Raw genomic sequence first — 26,046 nt, 5'->3', positions numbered from 1 at the left:
CTCCACATTAATGGCCTGAATGACAGAAAAAGAAAGCCTGTGTTTAAAAATCCCATCAAAATCATCCATTCTGTTTGCAACAAGGACATTAAGTCATACTGGAAAACAACATGGCAAAGAAATATATTTTTGGCCTATATAGAAAATGACAGGCTTGGGTCAAATCCAATACAACACAACACAGAGTGAAACCCTTGAAAGTACAAAGTATTGTGGTGGCAGCATCATGCTATGGGAATGCTGCGACGTGTGGGGTTGGACCCAGGTGCAGAGAATGGAACAGACGCGGAATCAATGGTTTATTCTAAAATTAAATACTTTCCTGAAAATAAGGATCACAGTAATATTGGGAAAAAAACACTAGGACTAGAAAACTTACTCAGGCAACAAACAGAGGCAACCGAAATCAAGCTTCTGCAAACAAGGACAGAAAACACACATTACATTTTTTTTTTTTTTATCATAAATGAAGTGATAAGCAACACCTGAGGAACAAAGAATGTCTTTAGGACGGCATCTGCTGCCCGGAGGAACCATGACAGTACACCCCCAGGAGCGGCTCCAGCTGCGGAGCCCTGACGACCACCACGTAATCGGTTGAAGTCTCTTACCAGACCCGGATCCAGGATGTCCCGGGCCGGCACCCATGCCCCCTCCTCGGGTCCGTGCTCTCCCAGTCCACCAGGTACTACAGGGCGAGCCTCCGACTGACGTCAGACAGTGTAGGCCAGGTTGGCCATCCACAAGTCGAGGGGGCGGAGGAGCAGGTGGTGGGGGGGGGGGGGGGGGGGGGGCTTGAGACTGGAGACATGGAAGGACAGACAGAACCTCATGTACCTGGGAAGCTGGAGACGATAGGTATCCAGGTTGATGCGACTCAGGATCTTGAAGGGTCCTATGTAGCGAGGAGCAAGCCCCCACAAATTCACCTTTAAGGACAGATCATGAGTGAACAGCCACACCCGTTGACCCAGTCGGAGGAGCCGAAGAGGTCTTCGGTGCCGGTTTGCCTGATGTTGATGTCGGGCAGGTGATGGTGACAGTCCAGTGGATGAGTTCGGCAGTGTGTTATGAGCATACTCCGCCCAGACGAGTTATCTGCTCCAGTTTCTGGCCTGAGTGTAGACGAAGCAGCGGAGTAATTTCCCTAGCTCCTGGTTGGCACGCTCCATTTACCCATTCAACTGTGGGTGGAACCCCAAGTAAAGAATTACCGATGCCCCCAACAGAGCAGAAGGTCTTTCAATAGCTTGCAACAAACTGGGGGCCCCGATATGAGACAATGTCCTGGGGAAGTCTGTAGTCGAAAGACATGACTAAATACTCATAGTGGCCACTAGGGGTGTTAAAGGCAGTTTTCCACTAATCTCCTTCCCTGGTGAAGAATTTGGCCCATTGGGCCAACTCTAAGGCAACGGACATTCTTGATCGTAATCCGGTTCAGCCCTCTAATCGATGCACAGACGCAGGCCTCCATCCTTACACACAAAAAAGAAGCCTGCATCAGCTGGGGATGTAGAGGGTCGAATTAATCTTGCCTCCAGCGACTCCCGGATGTAATTGTCCAGGACTGCCGCTTCAAGGGTTGAGAGAGAGTACAGATGGCCCCGGGGAGGTGTGGAGCCAGGTAGGAGTTATGGCACAGTCATATGGACGATGAGGGAGAAGGGTGGCCTGTAGCCTCTTACTGAGGGCCTCCCAGAGGTCGAAGTATTCGGGAGGGAGAGCGGAGAGGTCTTGGCCTTTAATGGATGTAGGAGGACATGGCTAGGCCCTTGGTGGGGGTCTTAGTCATTTAGTCTGGCAGTCCTTACCCCAGTCTAGTAGGTGTCCCATGGACCAGGAGAATCGTGGGTTATGTAGCACTAGCCAGGGGTACCCTAGGATAAGTGGGTTCTCAAGAGCAGTGATCAAAATAAAACTTACGTCTGAGTGGTTCACCCCAACCTAAAGTAGAATGGGCTTGGTCTGATAGGCCCCCTGGCCAGAGCCAGTGGGGTGTCCATCAAGGGCTTGAATCTGCAGAGGGATGGGACATTTCACACAGGGGACCAATGAAGTTTTCTGCGGCCCCAGAGTCCACGAAGAGTTGAATCCGGTGTTGACGGTTTTCCCAGTGGAGGGTTGTGGGTAGTAACATACAGTGACTGGGTAGCCGGGAGGTAACTGCACAGCTTATCAGGGTCTCCCCTTGTCCTAGCGAGCCCTGGGGTTTCCCGTCAGCTCTGGACATGTAGCACGGTGATGACCGCAACCTCCGCAGTAGAGGCAGCAGCCTGCGCGCGTGTGTCTGTCATGCTCCTGTGGGCTCAGACGTGTGTCCCAGCTGTATTGGCTCCTCAATGCTGGGTTCAGAAAGCCAGGATACTGGGGTGGTGTCAAAAAAAACGCTCTCATCCCCATTCTCAGAAGCTGTTGTAAAGCCTGATTTCCAGCGTTATCAGGGACTCAAGGTCCTCTCCCAGTTCCCAGGCAGCCAGATCATCCTTGATAGCGTTAGACAAGCCCTAGTGGAAAGTGGTAACCAGTGCCTCAGTATTCCACCTACTTTCGGTGGCGAGGGTACGGAACTCATTGGCGAAGTCATCCACTGGTCTGGCCCCCTGGCGGACCAGTCAGCTTGCTGCTCCCCGTCCATCGACTGGGTAGTCAAAGACTCGACACAGCTCGGCAGCGAAGGCTAATATGGAGCTGCAGGATGGTGGCTGCTGTTCCTACACGGCTGTTCCCCACACCAGGGCCCTGCCCGAGAGCAGAGAGATGATGTAGGCGATCATGGCCCGATCGGAGTGAAACAAGGAGGACTGTAACTCGAACACCAGAGCACTGAGTGAGAAAACCCTTACATCCTCCTGGGTGGCTGTCATACCACTCAGGGGCTGGGATCTTGGGTTCCCAGTGCAGGGTCCCTGGAGGAACTACGGTAACGCCTGTAGCACTGGGCGATGAGACTTGGGCATTGGCTCTTCCTGGGTTGGGGTGTGCTGTGGACAGAAGGAATTGGTGAGTGCCCGGAGGATCTCGGAGATCTGGGAGAATTGTTCTTGCTGTCTTCCCAACAGTGCTCCTCTGTGGGTTATGACCTCTCATCTGGTTGATCTCTGCTGGGTCCATGTTGGGGCAGAAGCTTGCTGTGACGTGGTGGGGTTGGATCCAGGTGCTGGACCAGATGAGGAATCAATGGTTTAGGATAACCGTAAATACTTGACTGAAAATAAGGTAACAGAAGGATAACAGTAACACTGACAACCAACAAACTCTAGACCTCTTACTCAGGCAACAAACACACAGGGCAACCAAAATCAAGCTTCTGCAAACAAGGACAGAAAATACACCTATTTAAAAAAGGAAAATAATAATGAAATGATAAGCAACACCTGAGTAGCAAAGATAGTCTCTAGGGCGGTGTCTACCGCCCTCTGGTGCCCGGAGGAACCATGACATATGCTTGTCACTGGCAGGGACTGGGGAGTTTGTTAGGATCGACATATATATGAATGGAGGAAAGCCCAAGTAAAAAGGAAGACCCGCCTCTTCTGAAAACCTAACACTGGGATGAAGTTACAACTAGGCACAGATTAGTTGAATCACCGTATTTCAATGAAATTTCAACAACATTTTGTTGTGTTACAGCCTGAATTCAAAAGAGATGACATTTAGATGTTTTTGCCCGCATCTACACACAATAGCCAATAATGAAAAAGTGAAAATATGTTTTTAGAAATTTAAGCAAATTGATTGAAAATGAAATACAGAAATATCTCATTTACATAAGTATTCACACTACTGAGTTAATTCATGTTAGAATCACCTTTGGCAGTGATTACACCTGTGAGACTTTCTGGGTAATTCTCTAAGAGCTTTGCACACCTGGATTGTACATTATTTGCACATTATTATTAAAAAAATTCTTCAAGCTCTGTCAAGTTGGTGGTTGATCATTGCTAGACAGCCATTTTCAAGTATTGCCATTACTAGGCCACTCAGGAACATTCAAAGTCGTTGGTAAGCAAATGTATTGTATATGTGACCGACCACCTCGATTTGTTCTTATGTTGCAAAATTAGAAAGTGTTTTTACAAAATCATACACTGCAGTGGGATGGGAACTAATTCTGCTTTGAAAGTTTATAAACTTGTAACCCCACTTTTGAGAATGTCCCTTGAATATGCTTATTCAGCATTGTTCACACGCTCTTAAGCCTTAGCCCCATCCATCTCTTTAAGGATTCACATGTGAAGACATGTGCTAAACAAATGGAGTAATGTAGTGTAGTGAACAACCAAAGATTTCAGTAGCCTATAATAAGGGAAAACCACCAGGTAAAAATCCACTTGATCTTAGTTCTTATATCCTAATCTGACTGTGGTGCAGGTCATGTTGTTCTTCCCATTACCATCTCTGGTAAACACACACTGTATCAAATACAATCAAAGTTTACTTGTCACATGCACAGGATACAGAAGGTGTAAACGGTACAGTGAAATGGTTTCTTGCATAGTAGCAATGTCAAAAATAGAAAGTGTTTAAATTATTAGATGATGCTGACCCAGACACACATGTCTAAATTGATGGGTCATGTGAAAGAAATGTTATAACCACACCCCAGCCACATCTAGCTAAGTGGATGGTTCACTATTGTCTAGACATGTACACATGTTCATGAAATACAATAGAAGGCCGTAATCACCCACAGACACACCTACCTAACTTGATGGGTCATGTAATCATCTGGCGAAGTGGAGTATCTTGTTTAGACATGAAGCTAGCTAGCTAAAATATGAACCATAATCCCCACCCATACAGTACAAATGGATTGTCATAGCTAGCCACCATGCATGAAATGCATTAATATGAATCTGCAGGTAGCTAAAGCTAACCAACTAGGTTCAATGTTATCTAGCTAACTAACATTAGGCTATAATTAGCATGGTAAATGGCTCTCTGAGATACAAATAATATTACACAGATCATACAAGTAATGTTAGCTAGCGAGCCAGGAAGCTAACGTTCGCTAGCTAGCTAACAGTACTCTTTAACTTGCAATGAAAACGAGTTTCTGACTAAATTCGATACGCATATAATCTGAAAATGTAGCTAGACTTTTACCCGTATACATGGATGAACGCTTCACGGCGGACTGAACCACTTTAACTAAGTAAGACGTCCTGTGTCGTTTCCGTTTTGTTTGTAGCTACTGCTTGTTTGGCCCGTTGTGTTAAATCACTCCGGTTCACACTGACCGTGTGTAGAAAGTAGGCCATCGCAATTTTTCCCACTGATCTTTGTCGATAGCGTTTGCTAAATTCTGTGAAGCAATGTTGTTGAGAGCAGTAGCAACACTTTTGAAGTTCTCCATGGCTAAAGTTCTATATTAAAAAAAAAAAATGCAGTAGCAAAGATGATCTAAACATACTGAGCAGCTTGTTATAGGCAAAACCATGCCTACCGGTCAGACTTATCCGAACTCATCTCTTGGCATCCAATATCCCAGCCAATCGTGGCTAACGGGAAGGTTCCTGTCTTTTTCTGTGGCTAAACCAACTAGGCTTGTAATTGAACAATTGTATTCATATTTACAGATGGCAGTTTATTATTGGGGCACTTGAATGTTCACGTTTAAGAAGGCATTTCTGCAACAACAACAAAACCCGCAAAAGAATGAACAAAACGTTCAAATGCCTCTCCTGACCTCTGAATGCTCGGCTATGAAAAGTCAACTGACATTTTCTCCTGAGGTGCTGACCTGTTGCCCCCTCTACAACCACTGTGATTATTATTTGACACTGCTGGTCATCTGTGAACATTTGAATATCTTGAAGAACGATCTGGCCTAAATGGCCATGTACTCTTATAATCTCCACTCGGCACAACCAGAAGAGGACTGGCAACCCCTCAGAGCCTGGTTCCTCTTTAGGTTTCTTCCTAGGATCCTGTCTTTCTAGGGAGTTTTACCTAGCCACTGTGCTTCTACATCTGCATTGCTTGCTGTTTGGGGTTTTAGACTGGGTTTCTGTATAAGCACTTTGTGACATCTGCTGATGTAAAAAAGTTATATGTTATAAATACATTTGATTTGATTCCTGTGTAGTGACGTGCGACATATGCCTAGCTTCCTGAAAAGGGTTACATATTTGGCCTTGCATTTTAGGTTATTGTCCTGCTGAAAGGGGAATTTGTCTCTTAGTGTCTGTTGGATAGCAGACTGAACCAGGATTTTCTCTAGAATTTTGCCTGTGCTTAGCTCTATTAGTTTATTTTATCCTAAATAACTCCCTAGTTCTTGCCAATGAAAAGCATACCCATAACATGATGCAGCCACCACCATGCTTGAAAATATGAACAGTGGTACTCAGTGATGTGTTGTATTGGATTTGGCCCAAACATAACTCTTTGTATTCAGGACTTTTTCAGGGCAGTTTTACTTTAGTGCCTTATTGCAAACAGAATGCATGTTTTGGAATTATTTATTCTTTACAGGCTTCCTTTTCACTCTGTCATTTAGGTTAGTATTGTTGATTAACTACAAGGTTGTTGATTCATCCTCAGTTTTCTCTTATCACAGCCATCAAACTCTGTAACTGTTTTAAAGTCACCATTGGCCTCATGGTGAAATTCTTGAGCGGTTTCCTTCCTCTCTGGCAACTGACGCCTCTATCTTCGTCGTGACTGGGTGTATTGACACACCATTGTATGTGTGGGGTACACAGATGAGGTAGTCATTCAAAAATCATGTTCAACACTATTAATGCACACAGGGTGTGTCCCTGCAACTTACTATGTGACTTGCTAAGCACATTTCTACTCCTGAACTTATTTAGGCTTGCCATAACAAAGGGATTGAATACTTATTGAGTCAAGACGTTTCAGCTTTTCATTTGTAATTAATTTATAAACATTTCTAAAAACATTATTCCACTTTCATATGATGCCGTATTGTGTGTAGGCCAGTGACACAACATCTACATTTAATCCATTTTAAGTTCAGGCTGTAACATGACAAAATGTGGAAAAAATCAAGGGGCGTGAATACTTTCTGAAGGCACTGTATGTTGCCCTGAGAGTTGCGCAAAGTTGGCTGAATCTGATTCCAAATGATTCACAGCTGTAATGGCTGCCCCCAAGTATTAACTCTGGGGTGTGAAGACATATGCAATCAAGACATGTTAGTTTTTTATTTTCACTTTGAAAATGTGGAGTAGGTAGTGAAGATAAGTACGAAATAAATCAAATTTTGTCCCTTTTTCCCCCAATTCATTTTAAGGCAGGAAAGTGTGAAGAATGTGCAAGCGGCTTGTAGACTCTCACTAGTAAGCTTGGTGTACTGTAATTACAAAAGAAGATGGCTATAACCAAAACAGGCAGTCACCTATACCATACTCAACAGTTTGAATAAAGGCCTGGAAAGGCAATACTTAACCGCTATTGGTCAAAACAAGTTTTAGCAATTTCTCTGTGGATGATTTCTAACTTTCTCTCCTCTCTTTCCTCCAGGGGATGAGTGTTCTCAGGATGAGAGAGGAGCGGCGGCCATCTTTGCCACCCAGCTGGATGACTTCCTGGGCGGAGGGCCGGTCCAGTTCAGAGAGGTCCAGAACAACGAGTCCATCACCTTCTTGGGCTACTTTAAGTCTGGCATCAAGTACAAGGTCAGCTTCTTCTGCTAACAGCTGAAAGATGTAGAGTGGGAAGTGATTAGTTTTTTTATTCCAATGAATCATCCACTAATGACACTTTGAACAAGAGCAGTGGGTTCAGGGTTTCCCAAACTCGGTCCTGGGGCACCCTCTGGGTGCACATTTAGTTTTTTACCCTAGCACTACACAGCTGATTCAAATAACCAATTCATCATCAAGCTGTAATTATTTCAATCAGCTGTGTAGTGCGAGGTCAAAAACCTAAACGTGCACCTAGGGGGCAGGACCGAGTTTGGGATACCCTGGGTTAGTTGATGGTAAGGAAGTGGTTTATTGTGCATTAGAAATGTAAGGGTTTGTGTTGCATTAGAAAGGTAACAGTTGGGGCAAGAGGGGTTGGTCGTAGCGATCTGCAACATCTCTGTTACAACCGCTCCTGTTGTGGCAATGCGTTAGGCAATAGCAAGGAATACTCTTTGGACATCCATTGACGTACTCTATCAGTATAAGGTCAGAAGGATTAAGTCATTATTACTGATCCAAAAATAAGATATAGAAAATGTTGAAAAAACGGGATAAAACTGGATAGAAAAACTGGATACGGTTTGGACATCACTGGGATGTCACTAATGATTAAAGCACTGGTTTAAAGCACTGGTTTAATCATTTGCGACATCCCATAAACTTTGCAATGAAGTGAATGAGTCTGAAGTTCATAGACATTAACATTCATTCCTCTTAGCCTTTGTCGTGTTTACATCCAAAGGTGTGACAGGCACTATAGTCACTGCAACCAGCATGTCAACGGCAGCCATTTTGAAATCCTTATAAATACAACAACTGTGGGATTTGAGAGTTTACCCTTTGCTGTTTCTCTCACCGTCTTTTTACATTTCCAGAAACACCTCAGACCTTGGTTTAGATGGCAGTAATTAACCCAGTTCTGTTTACCATTTTTAATGTTCGGTTTGTGGAAACTATCTTCCTTTTATTGTAGAGTTACACACAGTGTCCTTGAGAGAGAAAAATAGAGAGGGGGAGAAAGAAAGAGATGTGGATTATGAGGGAGCAGAACAAAGAGAGGAAAGGTTAACATGAGAAATTAATTAATGAGAAATCCTCATTTCACTACAACACCACATTTACCCCCTCCCCACCCCCACCTCAAAACACACACGCTGATAAAAAAAAAAGCATCTGGACATTGAGAGAGAGGGGAAAGAGAGAGAGGGTAAGAGGGAGAAATAGGGAGGGGTGAGAAAAGAGGGAGAGGGGAACAGGGTACCAAGCTAGGGCTCATTATATGAAACCTTCATTACCCTGTAGACATAAAACATTCTTTCCATGAAAATAAACAAAGCTGCTTCTCTGCCATGGAAAGTTATCTGTCTTTCTCAGGAGAACTCTCTCCCTCAGAGTAGATCTGTTTCTCATTTGGGGAATTTTCATAATCACATAACATGGGAACACACTTTGTATGCCCTTGAGAGGAAAAGCAGAACCAGGATTTGCCAATGTTTTTTCCCCAAACCAATGGACAAATTGTTTGAGTTGAATTGAAGTTTGGACAGTGATATCAATGGTTTGCAAACTTTTATCATGATTCAATATTTCCCTCTAACCTCCATGTGCATGTTTTTGTGTGGCGGCTTACCAGGAAGGCTCAGCTGACAGCACATTAAGGTAGAAATCTGTAGTGTAGAACAGAAATGATTCTCTGTCTTGTCGAACAGGGAATAATGCAAGTTTTATGTAATACATTTCAAGCTGCAAGGTTTCAAACATTACGCTCCACCGAACAAGCCTCATCGTTACTCTTTGACATTATTTGACCCCTCCTATCACAGCAAGGTGGTGTGGCTTCAGGCTTCCAGCACGTTGTGACCAATGACATGAGCGTGAAGCGCTTGTTGCACATCAAGGGGAGGCGGACCATCCGGGCCACGGAGGTAGTACTGTCCTGGGCAAGCTTCAACCAGGGAGACTGCTTTATCGTGGACCTGGGCAAGGTAAAACTCTACACTACAGTACAGGTGAAATGTAGATCTGGCCTGTGTATATGTAGGCTACAGTATTGGAAAACTGTAAGCTGGAATCAGGGCTACGAGCTAAGTAACATGAAAACTTATAGGTGCAGTATCTCACATCATAATCATGCATTGACCTCAATGGAATATTTGAATAAAATGTTAAGCTATGCATCTTAAGTTAGGATTTTGCCCTACAAGCCTGAAGGGCTTTTGGCTAAGTAACATGAAAAGTAAAAATGATATACACCTGAAATGGAATATCAGTACACGTATAGAGCCCTTAGTCACCGGACAGACAGTAATATCAGTACACGTATAGAGCCCTTAGTCACCGGACAGACAGTAATATCTGTACACGTATAGAACCCTTAGTCACCGGACAGACAGTAATATCAGTACAAGTATAGAACCCTTAGTCACCGAACAGACAGTAATATCAGTACCTACATGGTACCACTGGAAACCTAAACACTTTATGTCTTGTATTTCTTTTCCACCTCTTCTTCAGGATATCTACCAGTGGTGTGGCAGTGAGAGTAACCGCTTCGAGAGACTGAAGGCCTCCCAGGTGGCCATCGACATCAGGGACAACGAGAGGAACGGCAGGGCCAAGCTCCACATGGTGGAGGATGGTGCTGAGCCACAGGAACTCACTGAGGTGAGGGATAGGGATACACACGAACATGCTTACACACACACACACACACACACACACACACACGGTTGGTGTCGTTTAAGATTAGAGAGAAAAATATTTTTTTTATGAGCATGGCCTTATTTCTATTACAGCATATTGGATGCCTTTCATTGAGATTTCATTCACCCAGTTCAATGTAACGTCAATCGGTTTAGGCTACTACATGATACTGGAATTTTCCCTATACCCATCATGAGGTTGCTACAACCTAGCATACAAATGAAAGTTTATAACGTACACAGGTCGAGAGACATATTGGAGTAATCAAGGTGACAGACAATGACACATTCACTGCACACTTTTGCATCTAACATCTAGCTGATCTAGCATCTAGCTGATCTAGCATCAGGCATCTAGCTGATCTAGCATCAGGCATCTAGCTGATCTAGCATCTAGCTGATCTAGCATCAGGCATCTAGCTGATCTAGCATCTAGCTGATCTAGCATCAGGCATCTAGCTGATCTAGCATCAGGCATCTAGCTGATCTAGCATATCTAGCATCTAGCTGATCTATGCCTTTCATTGAGATTTCATTCACCCAGTTCAATGTAACGTCAATCGGTTTAGGCTACTACATGATACTGGAATTTTCCCTATACCCATCATGAGGTTGCTACAACCTAGCATACAAATGAAAGTTTATAACGTACACAGGTCGAGAGACATATTGGAGTAATCAAGGTGACAGACAATGACACATTCACTGCACACTTTTGCATCTAACATCTAGCTGATCTAGCATCTAGCTGATCTAGCATCAGGCATCTAGCTGATCTAGCATCTAGCTGATCTAGCATCAGGCATCTAGCTGATCTAGCATCTAGCTGATCTAGCATCAGGCATCTAGCTGATCTAGCTGATCTAGCATCAGGCATCTAGCTGATCTAGCATCAGGCATCTAGCTGATCTAGCATATCTAGCATCTAGCTGATCTAGCATCAGGCACCTAGCTGATCTAGCATCTAGCTGATCTTGCATCTGGCTGATCTAGCATCTAGCTGATCTAGCATCTGGCTGATCTAGCATCTAGCTGATCTAGCATCTGGCTGATCTAGCATCTAGCTGACCTAGGGTGAAATCAGTAGTCCAAACTGTTCCATTTTGCAACTAAAACAAGTTTCTAGCGTTCCTCTGTGTTTGAGTCATGACATCAATCATGATAAGGGCATGACATCAGCAGATGGCAAGGCAGGTTGACGTGCTCAGAGTGTAGATTTATTTACAGGTGTTCCAATGGTGAAAGCGCCATTTCATACCAAATATACAAGTAGATTTACCAAATATACACGGCAAACAACACAAAAGATATAGCCTCTGTATCATGCTGAACCTGTCCTATCTTAACGGACACTGGTAGAGTGCAAGACTGTTCAGCCTCCCCTTGAAAAGCCAAATGGAATCTGTCTAACAGGAGCTCAAACAGGTAGGCCAACTACATAATAGAAGCACTTGGCCCCCAGGACCATAATTGTAATTGGCAATTACAACTAATAAACTGGTTCTACAATGTAAAAGGCAATTTATTTCCATATCCATTGTTACATTTGTCTTAATCAGACGGATATTTCAACACAATGCATACATGGAACAATCATTTTCTCTTATTCAATGTTCTGACCCCAAAGCAGTGCTACAGTGCGCTCCTATTACGCAGAACTGTACTGCAGGACACAGACACACAGAACTCCGACACAACCCGGGAAATATGAACAAAGGAAACCATATATTGAATTAAATAAACCGAACTTCTACCTCATGACTCTTTCGAACGTCCATCTGCAATATAGGCCTCACGTCCACTCAGAGCAGGGTAAGAAATGGTTGGCTAAATGAAAATGTGTCGTAGGCCTATCAAACATGAAACAGAAATGTCTACATGTTGCAATTAACGGTACGGGATGGAATGATGAAACGCTAATAATTATTTTTGTATTAAATGGAATATAGATTTATCACATAGGGCCTGTGAATGTAAACGTGTGAAAGCAACAGCAAACATTTCAACAACAGAAAAAAAGCGCTCTCCACTGGCGGGAGTTTGGAGAGCGTGAGTGACGAGAGTCTTTTCTTAGTAAGAATACATTTTAACAACAAATTCCAAATGCAAAGCTTCATAAGTAAATGATCAATTTCAAGAAATTGTTAGGGCTACATGCCAGAAGACCATTAGGGCTACATGCCAGAAGACCATTAGGTCTACATGCCAGAAGACCATTAGGTCTACATGCCAGAAGACCATTAGGTCTACATACCAGAAGACCATTAGGTCTACATACCAGAAGACCATTAGGCCTACATACCAGAAGACCATTAGGTCTACATACCAGAAGACCATTAGGCCTACATACCAGAAGACCATTAGGTCTACATACCAGAAGACCATTAGGCCTACATACCAGAAGACCATTAGGCCTACATACCAGAAGACCATTAGGCCTACATACCAGAAGACCATTAGGTCTACATACCAGAAGACCATTAGGCCTACATACCAGAAGACCATTAGGTCTACATACCAGAAGACTATTAGGCCTACATACCAGAAGACCATTAGGCCTACATACCAGAAGACCATTAGGCCTACATACCAGAAGACCATTAGGCCTACATACCAGAAGACCATTAGGCCTACATACCAGAAGACCATTAGGCCTACATACCAGAAGACCATTAGGTCTACATACCAGAAGACCATTAGGTCTACATACCAGAAGACCATTAGGCCTACATGCCAGAAGACCATTAGGTCTACATACCAGAAGACCATTAGGCCTACATGCCAGAAGACCATTAGGCCTACATGCCAGAAGACCATTAGGCCTACATACCAGAAGACCATTAGGCCTACATACCAGAAGACCATTAGGCCTACATACCAGAAGACCATTAGGTCTACATACCAGAAGACCATTAGGCCTACATACCAGAAGACCATTAGGCCTACATACCAGAAGACCATTAGGTCTACATACCAGAAGACCATTAGGCCTACATGCCAGAAGACCATTAGGCCTACATACCAGAAGACCATTAGGCCTACATACCAGAAGACCATTAGGTCTACATACCAGAAGACCATTAGGCCTACATACCAGAAGACCATTAGGTCTACATACCAGAAGACCATTAGGCCTACATACCAGAAGACCATTAGGCCTACATACCAGAAGACCATTAGGCCTATGCTAGTAATTGATGCCCCATTGCAGGTGAGCTTGCAAAGTATACAGTTAATATTATTAATCACCAAACAAGATTTGGGGCATAATTTTTTATCATTATGGCAAACCTCTCTCCCTCCAATTTGATGTTTGCGCTGCAACCGATCCTATAGCTGTACAGCAAATCAGCAATCTGTTTTCCAGCTCTCCCGACCTGTGTTGATTGACAGTTTGCTGGTGCAATCAGAGTGCAGAGGGTGTGTTTCACTTGCCAATCTGTTCAAATTGGCATGTTATTTGTATTACAAGGGTGATGTAGCAGTTACTGTCCCTGGCAGTGAGTGACAATATTTTGGCAATGAGTGACAAAAAAAATAGATAACCTGGCCAGATACTTTCTTGTCATCAGTCTCAATTCAATTCAAGCCCCATGTCTACGGGCTCCAAGTCCAAATTATTTTCTTTTCTATCAATTCGAGTCATCAAATTTGTGACTCGATTCAGACTCGAGTCCAAGTCATGTAACTTGAGTCTACAACTCTGCCTAACCCTAATTCTAACACTAATTGTAACCTTAACCCTAAACTCCCTAGAAATAGCATTTGACCCCAGTTGTTCAAATGTTTGCTTGTTTACTATTCTTGTGGAAACTTCTGGTCCCCACAAGTATAGTTAAACACACACACACACACACACACACACACACACACACACACACACACACACACACACACACACACACACACACACACACACAAGCAAGTTACTCGTACTTACACACCTACTGTATCCAAATAACATTCAAATATTCCATCGTTGGACGTGACGATGATACCATATCATAAAATGGTGCTATGCATTGATGAGGAGTTCCCTGGACATTGAAATACCCCTCGCCGTGGGAATATATATGGGCACAAAAGATTTGTGCTATGTGTCATTTCTGTGCCAGCTCTGTGCCAAAAACACTGTAATGAGAGAGAGAGAGAGAGAGAGAGAGAGAGAGAGAGACTGGCATTGCTCTGTCTCTGTATGAAGCTAATCCTCCATTTTGGATCTGTCCTAGGCTCTGGGGCCCAAACCCAGTATCCCCCCTGGCACCCCTGATGATGAGAAGGTGGACACCTCCAACAGGAAGAAGGGTGCCCTCTACATGGTAACTGATGTTACTGCACCTTTGTTGTTCAACATCAGTATAATGATTTGTAATTGTTGTTCCTATCTCATTGTTCTCTTCTCTTGATAATGGTGTTGTCCATCTCAGTGCTCACACATTGTTGATCTCTCAAGCTCATTCACATGCATTGTGAATCTAGGACGTTATGTGTTTAGTTGTTCATAACATTTAGTATATATTATTTAAGGATCCATTTGAGAAGAACAAATTATTTGTCAAGGGAGTACTGTCAATATATGTACAGTATATATGTATGTATTTATTGATATCTCATCTCGGTTTATTTTGTAGATCTCCGATGCCTCTGGCTCTATGAAGTCGTCGGTGGTGGCCTCGTCCAGCCCCTTCAAACAGGCCATGCTGACTGCCGAGGAGTGCTACATCCTGGACAACGGAGTGGACAAGAACGTCTTCGTATGGAAAGGTAGACTAGTCCTCGCCACTGTTTTTAAACACTTGCCAGGATATCAAACATTACCTATGCAACACATTTCTTACATAGAATACAGTTAAAAGTGATTCATGTATAAAAAACGTAAAACATATTTTCTATTTCTACTGTGTAGGATAGTGCGAGATTCAGAATGAGAAGTCAAGTAAATGTTCACTAAATCCCTGTGCACAGCTGTGAGTTTCTAGAGTATTGTTGAGATGTGTTGATGATTAATCAACTTTATCTTACCTCCATCACAGGACCCAAGGCCAATGCAGCCGAGCGCAAAGCAGCCATGTCAGCAGCCCAGCAGTTCATCAAAGAGAAGGGCTACTCCGACAAGACACAGGTACGCTGATGGAATAATGTGAAGTAACATTTTTAAATGAGCATGGATGAAAACATTTTGACCTTTGCTAGGTCTTGCTCAGGCAAAATGTTGTTAGTATGTCCACTTAAAAAAAAAAAGTTACTTAAAATGTTGAACAATAATGAATTGAAAACAAATATTGATAGTGAACTAGTCTCACATAACCACACATGTGAGAGGAAATCGAGGTTCATGGTAAACAACAGAACAACTGACTCTTCCTTTTTCTTCGGCCTTGCAGATCCAGGTACTACCAGCAGGAGGCGAGACCACTCTGTTCAAGCAGTTCTTCAGTGACTGGAAGGACAAGGACCAGACCACGGGTCCCAGTAAGGCCTACACCATCGGCCGCATCGCCAAGGTGGAGCAAGTGCCCTTCGACGCCTCCACCCTCCACTCCAACAACAACATGGCCGCCCAGCACAACATGGTGGACGACGGCAAGGGCAAAGTCCAGGTAAAACACACAACACTGGACTACAATGGAAATAACTATGTGAGGGTTCTCATAGTAATTTTGCCCAGGGTCCAGCTGTTTATGTTTACAAAGACAACCCCGTGCCGCACTAAATTGGCTAGGGGACCAGATGTAGCTCACTGCCCGTATGTTTCAGACCGCTGAACTAAGTCTGTATAAAGTGATGCAGGAGGGCTAAAAAGAATCGAACGATGCAGTTGGCTGTTCTAAGAGTGGTCTGGCGTTAGATTACGAGCTTTTTAAAGTGCAGTGTTAATAACGCTGGTTTTGGGAAACAGCTCGGAGATTTAACAATTCTCCTACTAAGGTTCTAACAATGAACTTAGCCTTAAATGTCCCATGCAGCCATTTTTTTTTGTGGAACAATGAAGTACCTTACTGTGATTGTTTTCAATTCAAATAGATTCTTAGAGCAAAGAGACATTTCTCAAGCAAGAAATTAGCTAGGACCTTCTGGGAATGGTCTGAGTAGGGAGGGGGAAACTGAAAACTAGCTTTTATTGGCAGAGAGGTTTGGAACTCTCTTTCTTATAGGTCACCAGGCAGACCAAAACTCCATCCCACCAAAACAGGCATACATTTCAGGCAGTCTTTTGAAACAGCTTTTACACATAAAGGGCATAATCATTATCATAATTTTCACAATTTCACAGTATTACTTCTACCTCATAGTGTGGAAATATACTGTATATAAAACACAGGTAAATCACGTTTTTGACTGCACTGGGCCTTTAAGATGCTTTTGGGAAAACTAGCCCTGGTAAATACAAGGTTTTGAAGCAAAGGGTCACTCAGGGTGCTGGGCACTTTTCAAACAGATCAGAGCAGCAACATACACGTGGAAAATGAAACTATTGTTTTCAGATCTGGCGTGTTGAGGATGGTGATAAGGTGGCTGTGGATCCCTCCTCTTATGGCCAGTTCTACGGAGGAGACTGTTACCTCATCCTCTACAGCTACAGGCTGGGAGGCAGGGAGCAGCACATCATCTACACCTGGTCAGTACATATGACATCATCCAAAAATATGCTATAAACCATCTACTTTACACTTGGTCAGTACATATGACATCATCCACATTTACACAGTTCAAATGACATCCTCTACAAGGAAAGGGGATACCTAGTCAGTTATACAACTGAAATGTATATTCTGCATCTAACCCAACCGAATCAGAGAGGTGTGGGGTCTGCCATAATTGACATCCCTGTCTTTGGCACCCGGGGAATAACTGCCTTGCTTAGGGACAACAGATTTTTACCTTGTCGGTTTGGGGATTTGATCCAGCAACCTTGCAGTTACTGGCCTAATGCTCTAACCACTACGCTACCACACCTTATCATCTACTGTGCATCTGCCACCTGGTCAGTGCGTGTGTACGTGACATCATTTATAACAAATCACACCAACGGGGTATTTTACCTTACTCCAACCTGTTCTGGAATATTCTGAAACCCTTAGATGTGTTCTCCTAGTCTATGTTCATAAAGAAGGATGTATCTGAAATAATCATGGCAAAACTGACTCAATACTTGTAGTAGTGCTTTGTGTTTATTAATCTGTATCTGCGTGTGTGTCAGGCAGGGGCTGAAGTGCACCCAGGATGAGCTGGCAGCCTCTGCCTTCCTCACGGTGAAGCTGGATGACTCTATGGGAGGAGCCCCTGTTCAGGTGGGTCTCTAACCTCTCCATTTTATCCCCATGTCCCCAACACTCACAGTCCAAAAGCACCTGAGCAATAGGTACAACGGTGTGACATTTACATTCGTAAGGTCACTGGACTAAGCACTATAAGTGAATAGGCCAAAGCTGTTTCATTTATCGTGCTTCATAAAGCCGATGGCATGATGGATGATCTTTTGGCAAGGGCAGCGGCTGCATTGGTGTCCAGTCATTTAAGTCTCTCACAAGTGAGGTCATATTATTGGACCACGTGTGGATTTTGTCTTTATAGACTGAATAGTTATGTGGAAAGTTTTTTATACTGTCCAGCAGAGGGCAGTCACACTTTGTTTTACTTCCAGTGTGTGTACAATTTTAATGGTTACCATATTGACACAAGGTTCCATCATGACAGTATATTATAATAAGGAAAGCAATCTTTGGCAATTTTTTTTATTAAATCACCAGAATTACCTGTCACTTTAGGATGGCTTTTCTTCTACATAGTTATCATTAAGTGTCCATTTTCCCCTCCAGGTGCGTGTGACCCAGGGTCAGGAACCCCCCCACCTGATGAGCCTGTTCCAGGGCAAGCCCATGATGGTCCATAATGGAGGGACGTCCCGTAAAGGAGGACAGTCGGGTACTGGCAGCACCCGCCTCTTCCACATTCGTCAATCCTCCACCCGCGCTACACGAGCTGTAGAGGTGAGTTCTTCGTGTGTGTGTATGTGCGTCAAAGTGGGACCACACTTTGTACCTGTGTGTGTGATTGCTTGAGGAAGATTAAGTGTCTAACAATTGTTAGACTAAACCATCAAAATGACTGAACAACTTCTGAGCACCTCGTTGTCTCCTCTCTCTCTCAGGTAGAGCCCTCTGCCTCCTTCCTGAACACCAATGACGTGTTTGTGCTCAAATCTCCCACCGCCATGTTTGTGTGGAGAGGGGTGGGTGCCAGTGAGGAGGAAATGGCCGCCGCCAAGCACGTTGTGGGTTTCCTGGGTGGCAGTGGCAGTAATGTGTCTGAGGGCAAGGAGCCAGGTAAGGATTCCATCTAGTGTTACAGGTTTATTGTATTAAGTGGGGTGCATCTTAATATTATTAATTTGGCTGGATCTCAATAGTATGACATGGGGTGCATCTCAATAGTCAAATGTGGCTTCTTCTTCTTGTCTTATCCTTCATCTACAGCCTGAAATCACAGGATATGGGAAAGCAACTTTTTCAGATGAGTGTTGATGAAGGAAAGGTTACATGGAGAAGAAACAACTTTAGATAATTGAAATGTGCCCCTAAATAAGACAGAAAAGAGATAACATCACACATCCTGACAAATCACAAGAAAACACTATATAGTGCCAAACAACCAAGGAGACTAATCCATGCCGGTGTTTTCTGTCCTAGCTGGGTTCTGGTCTGCCCTGGGAGGGAAGAAGGAGTACCAGACTTCCAAGAGTCTGCAGAACATGGTCAAACCTCCACGCCTGTTTGGCTGCTCCAACAAGACCGGATGCCTCAGTGTAAGTGATGGATTGTTGTTGAGTGTGTCTAACATAACTAACTCTCTTGGATAGATATATTCTCAGTTCATCCCCAATGGGGAATTCAGTGTCACTCAGGAGGAGAGAAAAGGCATAGGTAATACAAAGTACAATGCACAAGTCAAATGTGCCCATGTTCCAAAGTGCTGTAACATATTGTAATCCTCCAATCATCAGGTGGAAGAGGTTCCTGGAGACTTCCAACAGACTGACCTGGCCACTGATGATGTCATGTTGCTGGACACCTGGGACCAGGTGAGTGAAGCTCCCCCATCCATATCATAATTCACAAGCGTGTTCATCTTCTGCTCTAAAAATACAATGCAGAGTGAATCTGAAAGTCTATAAGCTAACAGCATTTCTGGACTCCCACCAGATCTTCCTCTGGATCGGTAATGAAGCAAATGCAGAAGAGAGAACTGGAGCACCCAAAATAGGTAGGACAAACACGCAGGGAAACAAACTTTCACAGTGGCATCTACCCAGGACGAAGACTGAGGCCACAACTGATTAAGGAGAACATGAGCTCTGTATCTATATAATCAAACAAGGACCTTTATATACAGTACCAGTCAAAGGTTTGGACAGACATACTCATTCAAGGGTTTTTCATTATTTGACTATTTTCTACATTATAGAATAACAGTGAATACATAAACACTATGAAATAACACATATGTTATCGTGTAGTAACCAAAGAAGTGTTAAACAAATCAAAATATATTTTAGATTTTAGATTCTTCAAAGTAACCACCAACTTATCATCTGCAGCAGAGGGAACTCTGGGACTTCCTTTCCTGTGGCGGTCCTCATGAGAGACAGTTTCATCAGAGCGCTTGATGTTTTTTGCCACTGCACTTGAAGAATCTTTTAAAGTTCTTGAAATGTTCCACAATGATTGACCTTCGTGCCTTAAAGTAATGATGGACTGTCATTTCTCTTTGCTTATTTGAGCTGCTCTTGCCATAATATGGACTTGGTATTTTATCAAATAGGGCTATCTAGGGGCGGCAGGGTAGCCTAGTGGTTACAGCGTTGGACTAGTAACCGAAAGGTTGCAAGTTCAAATTCCCGAGCTGACAATGTACAAATCTGTCATTCTGCCCCTGAACAAGGCAGTTAACCCACTGTTCCTAGGCCCTCATTGAAAATAAGAATTTGTTCTTAACTGACTTGCCTAGTTAAATAAAGGTAAAATATATATATATTTTTTAAATACCACCATCACCTTCTCACAACAAAACTGATTGGCTCAAACGCATTAAGAAGGAAAGTAATTCCACAAATTAACTTTTAACAAGGCACATCTGTTAATTGAAATGCATTCCAGGTCACTACCTCATGAAGCTGGTTGAGAGAATGCCAAGAGTGTGCAAAGCTGTCATCAAGTCAAAGAATGGCTACTTTGAAGAATCTCAAATCTAAAATATATTTAGATTTGTTTAACACTTGTTTGGTTACTGCATGTTTTATACTATACTGTAACCATAGGTGTTATTTCATAGTTTTGATGTCTTCACCATTATTCTACAATGTAGAACATAGTACAAATAAAGTAAAACCCTTGAATGAGTAGTTGTGTCATATATATATATATATACAGTAGGGCAAAAAAGTATTTAGTCAGCCACCAATTGTGCATGTTCTCCCACTTAAAAAGATGAGAGGCCTGTAATTTTCATCATAGGTACACTTCAACTATGACAGACAAAACAAAGAAAAAAAAATCCAGAAAATCCCATTGTAGGATTTTTTATTAATTTATTTGCAAATTATGGTGGAAAATAAGTATTTGGTGAATAACAAAAGTTAATCTCAATACTTTGTTATATACCCTTTGTTGGCAATGACAGAGGTCAAACGTTTTCTGTAAGTCTTCACAAGGTTTTCACACACTGTTGCTGGTATTTTCTCATTTTGTCTGTCATAGTTGAAGTGTACCTATGATGAAAATTACAGGCCTCTCTCATCTTTTTAAGTGGGATAACTTGCACAATTGGTGGCTGACTAAATCGTTTTTTGCCCCACTGTATATATATATATACACGCACACACACTACCGTTCAAAAGTTTGGGGTCACTTAGAAATGTCCTTGTTTTTGAAAGAAAAGCACATTTCTTGTCCATTAAAATAACATCAAATTGATCAGAAATACAGTGTAGACATTGTTAATGTTAATGTCTCCCTCCCTCTCTAGCTAAGGACTATGTGGACTCAGACCCCTCTGGACGCAGAGGACTGTCCATCACCACCATCAAACAAGGGGCTGAACCCCCAACCTTCACTGGCTGGTTCCAGGCGTGGGACCCCAAAATGTGGGAAACAGACCCTCTGAAGATAATCCATGCCCGCTTCTAAATGCCAAACTCTACCCCTTTACCTATCTGGCACTTACACATACGCATGTCATTCCCCCGCCCTGCTCTTTGGATCAGAGTACCAGTATAACACCCTGGACTGCTATTTTAATTAGACTTGTGTTTATGCCATAACGTTGCCTCTTTTAGACTCATATGAAACATTCACCTAGCCTGCCTTTTTAAATCTGCTGTTGGAGCAGAGAAAAACCTTATCTTTTGGAGCCTGTTTATTCCAGTAGTCTATTGAATCCAACGGGTATTTGGTTATACTTTGTGAAGTCATGAGATGTGATTACCATTGAGACTTAGGTCTGCATGCTGCATTTGAACAGGATATCTCTGCCGGAGAAATATGTCTGCTCTTCTTCTTTTTTTACATTACATTCCATGATTCTGAAATGGTATTATGGCTTTTTCAATAAATTCCAAGTATTTCTAGAGGAACTCTAGAAACACGTGAGAACACGTTGGTAGCCTATATTTTCTATGTTGACAGGTGGATAGGAACGACAGCAGACCAAGGTATCATACGTTTAACATCAGCACAATCTCTTCCATGTAACATTTATCTTTCCTCTGAAGTTAGTCAAATAGTGGAAAAAACTGAGAACAGACAGCCACAGTACCTCAACAACGGAAGACTCCCTCAAGAGGATGGTATCTTTTTACCACCTGGCTAGGCGGAGTTGTCTTCTTTCTTCCCACCTTTAGATCTACAGTGGCAGTCAATGATTAATATAAACCCTGGATTGCTAATGCTATGTATTGTTTTTTATTTAACCCTTATTTTACCAGGTAAGTTGACTGAGAACACATTCTCATTTACAGCAACAACCTGGGGAATAGTTACAGGGAAAAAAATGAGCCAATTGTAAGCTGAGGATGATTAGGTGGCCGTGATGGTATGAAGGCCAGATTGGGAATTTAGCCAGGACACCAAGGTTAACACCCCTACAATAATTGCCTTGGGATCTTTAGTGACCACAGAGAATCAGGACACCCATTTAACGTCCCATCCGAAAGACGGCACCCTACACAGGACAATGTCCCCAATCACTGCCCTGAGGCATTGGGATTTATTTTTTTTGACCAGAAGAAAAGGTGATCCCTACTGGCCCTCCAACACCACTTCCAGCAGCATCTGGTCTCCCATCCAGGGACCAACCAGGCCAACCCTGCTTAGCATCAGAAGAAAGCCAGCAGTGCGATGCAGGGTAGTATGCTGCTGGCTTTGAAGCCACCGGTCGGCCATATTGGTACTCCCCAGAAGAAGCAGTCCTCCATAGGAATGAATGGAATTCTACAGTATTTCAATTACATTTTTCAAGGCAAAAATTACATGTAAACAAAACAATATGGGGGACAGTAACAAAATTATATGCATTTTTAGCTCAGATAATATAATTTAATGGCATGCATTAAAATGTCTATAATAGAATAAATGTGGCAAAAACAAATATAGACATTAATAAATGCATTTTTATAGCTTACAAAATATATTATTCCAAAGATGGGGGAGTGCCAAGACGGAGGTGCGGTGGCTTCAAAACAGCGCCCTCTGTTGGTCATCTAGTGTATATATAAATCATTGATAGCAGTGCCGCATGGTGTGATTGACATGTGCCCTTCATCAAACAGCTCATCAGACAGTCTTGTGGGAGCTTTGATGGACAACTCTTTCCCGCCACCAGGGGCATAAGCACGGGTGGGCCTGGGTGGGCACAGGCCCACCCACTGGGGAGCCTGGCCCACCAAAATAGTTTTTTTTATGCTCTACTTGTCAGTGTTCCAAATAGGACATTATTTGTATTTATACCTAAGCACAGTACTTGACTTGGGCAGGAGATCACCGGAGCTGAGTATCGGCACCTCAAATGTTCTTCTGCTTGAGTTCCTGCATTATATTCTAGTCTCATAGTCTATTAATTACAGGCCTATGGTTTATTATATGTAAGTCTATGTGAGTCGCATGTTAAATGTAAGAGTCATGGATTTACCTAGGCCTACAAGACTATTTGGTCTGTAATGTGAAATCATATGTTACATGATTTGTTGTGTGCAATAAATTACAGTAGGGCATAGGATAGGCTATGCTTATATGATCATTTTATGATGATTTGAGTGCCCAAATTCTGGCCCACCTAAATGTTTGCTGGCCCTGCCATCAGCGAATTTCTGACTGCCAATCTTCGGAGGTTAAACTGGGTGGTTTTTGCCTCTTGGCTCAAAAAAAACGACATGACAGCCTTTAAATAGGCTGAAAGCTTCTGGTTTGGCCACCTACACCAAAGTATGTGTTATTGTAGGCTCTTAATCTTATGTACGTCCAGTGCTTGATTTGTAAATCCGGAGGTGCTGGAACAAAAAGTGAGCCGTGAGAGGCGGTGACCTGCAGGTGACCTAGGGAGTTTTGAGGTCCAGGAACGCATGAGAAAAAAGTGGCATAGAGCCATGGAGTAGAGGCACTTACAGAAGTTGTACACATGGGGAATATTTTTTGTATCCTAAGGTCCCGGGAAATTTTTAGCTTTTTTATAAATACATTTCATGCAATTCTACATAATTTTACCTGATTTGAGACTGGCAGAATCTTTTTTAATACCGCACAAATAAATGATCGAAATGGCAGGCTACTTTGACACTGAGATCAATGAAAACGACCTTGTCTTGAATCCATCAATATCCCAGGTCTAGGTGTGTGGAGACAATTATATTGTAGGGTACAATATGAGGAGGAAATTATGGTCCTAAAAATGCTCTCCAGTTTCGCTGGCTCACCCAATGATACTCAGCCCACTCTCTGGTGATGGCTGATGGGCTCATCCCGAAAGCTTATCTCAATTTTTGGAAGTTGATCAAATATTTTGGTAGCCTACAGCATAGAATCTTCTCTTTTCAGCAGGAGCAATTTGCTTTCCAACCTGTGTTTTCCTTCGATTGTATTTGAAATATTGCTAAAGGCCTGCTTTGTCTGCATGCTGTTTTTTCACTGACAGATTTGCCTCGCATTCCCAGACTGTAGGCTATTCCTTGTTATTGGGCTACAATCCACAGCTAGCCTATTTGTAAAAATAAGCCATTTATCCTCTGTGGCTAAATTATAGGTCTTATGGTGTTGTAGGCTATTCTGAATGATTTAATTTATTTCTGAACAGACAGCAGTAATTATATACATTTTGCAAATGTATTTAAATGTATCTGTGGTGCTGCAGTTCCTTCAGAACCCTTTGCCCGATTCTAGAAGGAAATAAATGATGAAGTACAATGCTGGAGAGATGAGCGTTGCAGGCTCACGTCTATTAGAGCAGAGAGGGAGAGAGATCATATAAAGTTAATCTCATTCTAGTTATGTGAGAGATACTGGCACGCTTCTCACACAGCCACGGCCACACGTTGGTTTCAAACATAGGTTACAATGTTTTGTAAATCATGAACCCGGGCTGGCCCAACCCTGAATCAAAAAACCTTTGTGAAAAAGTAGATTTTCAGCACGGGCCTAGAGTTGATTAAGCCCGCACTGAAAATCTATTTTTTTCATGTTTTTTTTTGTGTAGGCAGGATAATTAACGAACGAAGAGGCAACTCGAATAAACTTTGATCGATTTTGTTAGAATTTTTACATGGCAAAAGGTGAAAATATTTTTTTATGCCAGGAGAGGTACCGGATCTGGCCAAATAGGTTCCGGAACAAAACAGTCCAAAATGAAGAGGTGCCAGTCCTGTTCTGGCAGGATAAAATTAAGCTCTGGGTAGGGCACCATAATATATTAGAACGACATGTATCCTAGGTTTCCTACTACAGTAGCTAGGACTCTTTCTGACCTCGCAAAATCCATAGGTGTAAAGTTGACACACGCAACAAAAAAACATAGCTATCCTTGCACCCAGGAGTATCTGAGATTTATGTACAGAATAATACGAAATGCTCTGAGACCAGGTTGTGCACACTTGTCACTGTGAACGGGGCTCTCACTGCAGCCTATATCGTTATTTGACTAGGCTTCTCTTTTCACCAAGTAAATGGCATGGGGACACAGTAAATTATTCGTCCTTACCGCCTGCGCCCGTGCCAGATACACCCACTCATTGCGCGCGCGCTGCATCTCGCCTCAGTACTGTATAAAATATGTCTTAGGTACAGCATACAGAGATGGGATCACACTACAAACTGTATAGTGGGCATAGACTTTAATATTTGCATAAAGGGCTTGAGTCCATACTTTGCATTCAATTAATTTACATCAAATAATCTTCATCCTATATTCATACATTTAATTTAGGAAAATTTTGTATAAGCTTATCCATTAAACGTCACACATTAAGGCTATGGACATTTATGAAGTAATATAGTTTTAACATTTCCAAAGAAGGGAAGAAACAAGTTAAGATCAGAACACTTTTCAAGCTTCCTTTGCATGGCCCTGGCACAATGGGGGCTATTATGATTCGGGCATTTAGTGACTCGGTAACCTGCAAGATGAACCTCTATTGCAAT

At 42.7% G+C, this 26,046-nt stretch overlaps 1 protein-coding gene across 1 annotated transcript in view; it reads left to right on the top strand.

Annotated features, from left to right (window-relative positions):
• Nucleotides 1-22,016, top strand: part of LOC109871888 (gelsolin-like) — a 35,833-nt gene extending 13,817 nt beyond the window's left edge. The window contains exons 3-17 of the mRNA XM_020462908.2: nucleotides 7,495-7,649; nucleotides 9,485-9,646; nucleotides 10,176-10,325; nucleotides 14,593-14,682; nucleotides 14,995-15,127; nucleotides 15,397-15,485; nucleotides 15,748-15,963; nucleotides 16,849-16,982; nucleotides 17,565-17,655; nucleotides 18,184-18,354; nucleotides 18,516-18,690; nucleotides 19,054-19,169; nucleotides 19,368-19,445; nucleotides 19,567-19,627; nucleotides 21,389-22,016. Of these exons, the coding sequence (XP_020318497.1) occupies nucleotides 7,495-7,649; nucleotides 9,485-9,646; nucleotides 10,176-10,325; nucleotides 14,593-14,682; nucleotides 14,995-15,127; nucleotides 15,397-15,485; nucleotides 15,748-15,963; nucleotides 16,849-16,982; nucleotides 17,565-17,655; nucleotides 18,184-18,354; nucleotides 18,516-18,690; nucleotides 19,054-19,169; nucleotides 19,368-19,445; nucleotides 19,567-19,627; nucleotides 21,389-21,549 (1,982 nt within the window). The 3' untranslated portion in view covers nucleotides 21,550-22,016. The remainder of the gene's footprint in view (nucleotides 1-7,494; nucleotides 7,650-9,484; nucleotides 9,647-10,175; nucleotides 10,326-14,592; nucleotides 14,683-14,994; nucleotides 15,128-15,396; nucleotides 15,486-15,747; nucleotides 15,964-16,848; nucleotides 16,983-17,564; nucleotides 17,656-18,183; nucleotides 18,355-18,515; nucleotides 18,691-19,053; nucleotides 19,170-19,367; nucleotides 19,446-19,566; nucleotides 19,628-21,388) is intronic.
• The last annotated feature ends 4,030 nt before the right edge of the window (nucleotides 22,017-26,046 follow it).

Source organism: Oncorhynchus kisutch, linkage group LG27 (assembly GCF_002021735.2).
Source record: "Oncorhynchus kisutch isolate 150728-3 linkage group LG27, Okis_V2, whole genome shotgun sequence".
Lineage (NCBI taxonomy): Eukaryota > Metazoa > Chordata > Actinopteri > Salmoniformes > Salmonidae > Oncorhynchus > Oncorhynchus kisutch.
Note: the sequence above shows the minus strand (reverse complement) of the source record. Positions and strands in the feature narration are given on the sequence as shown.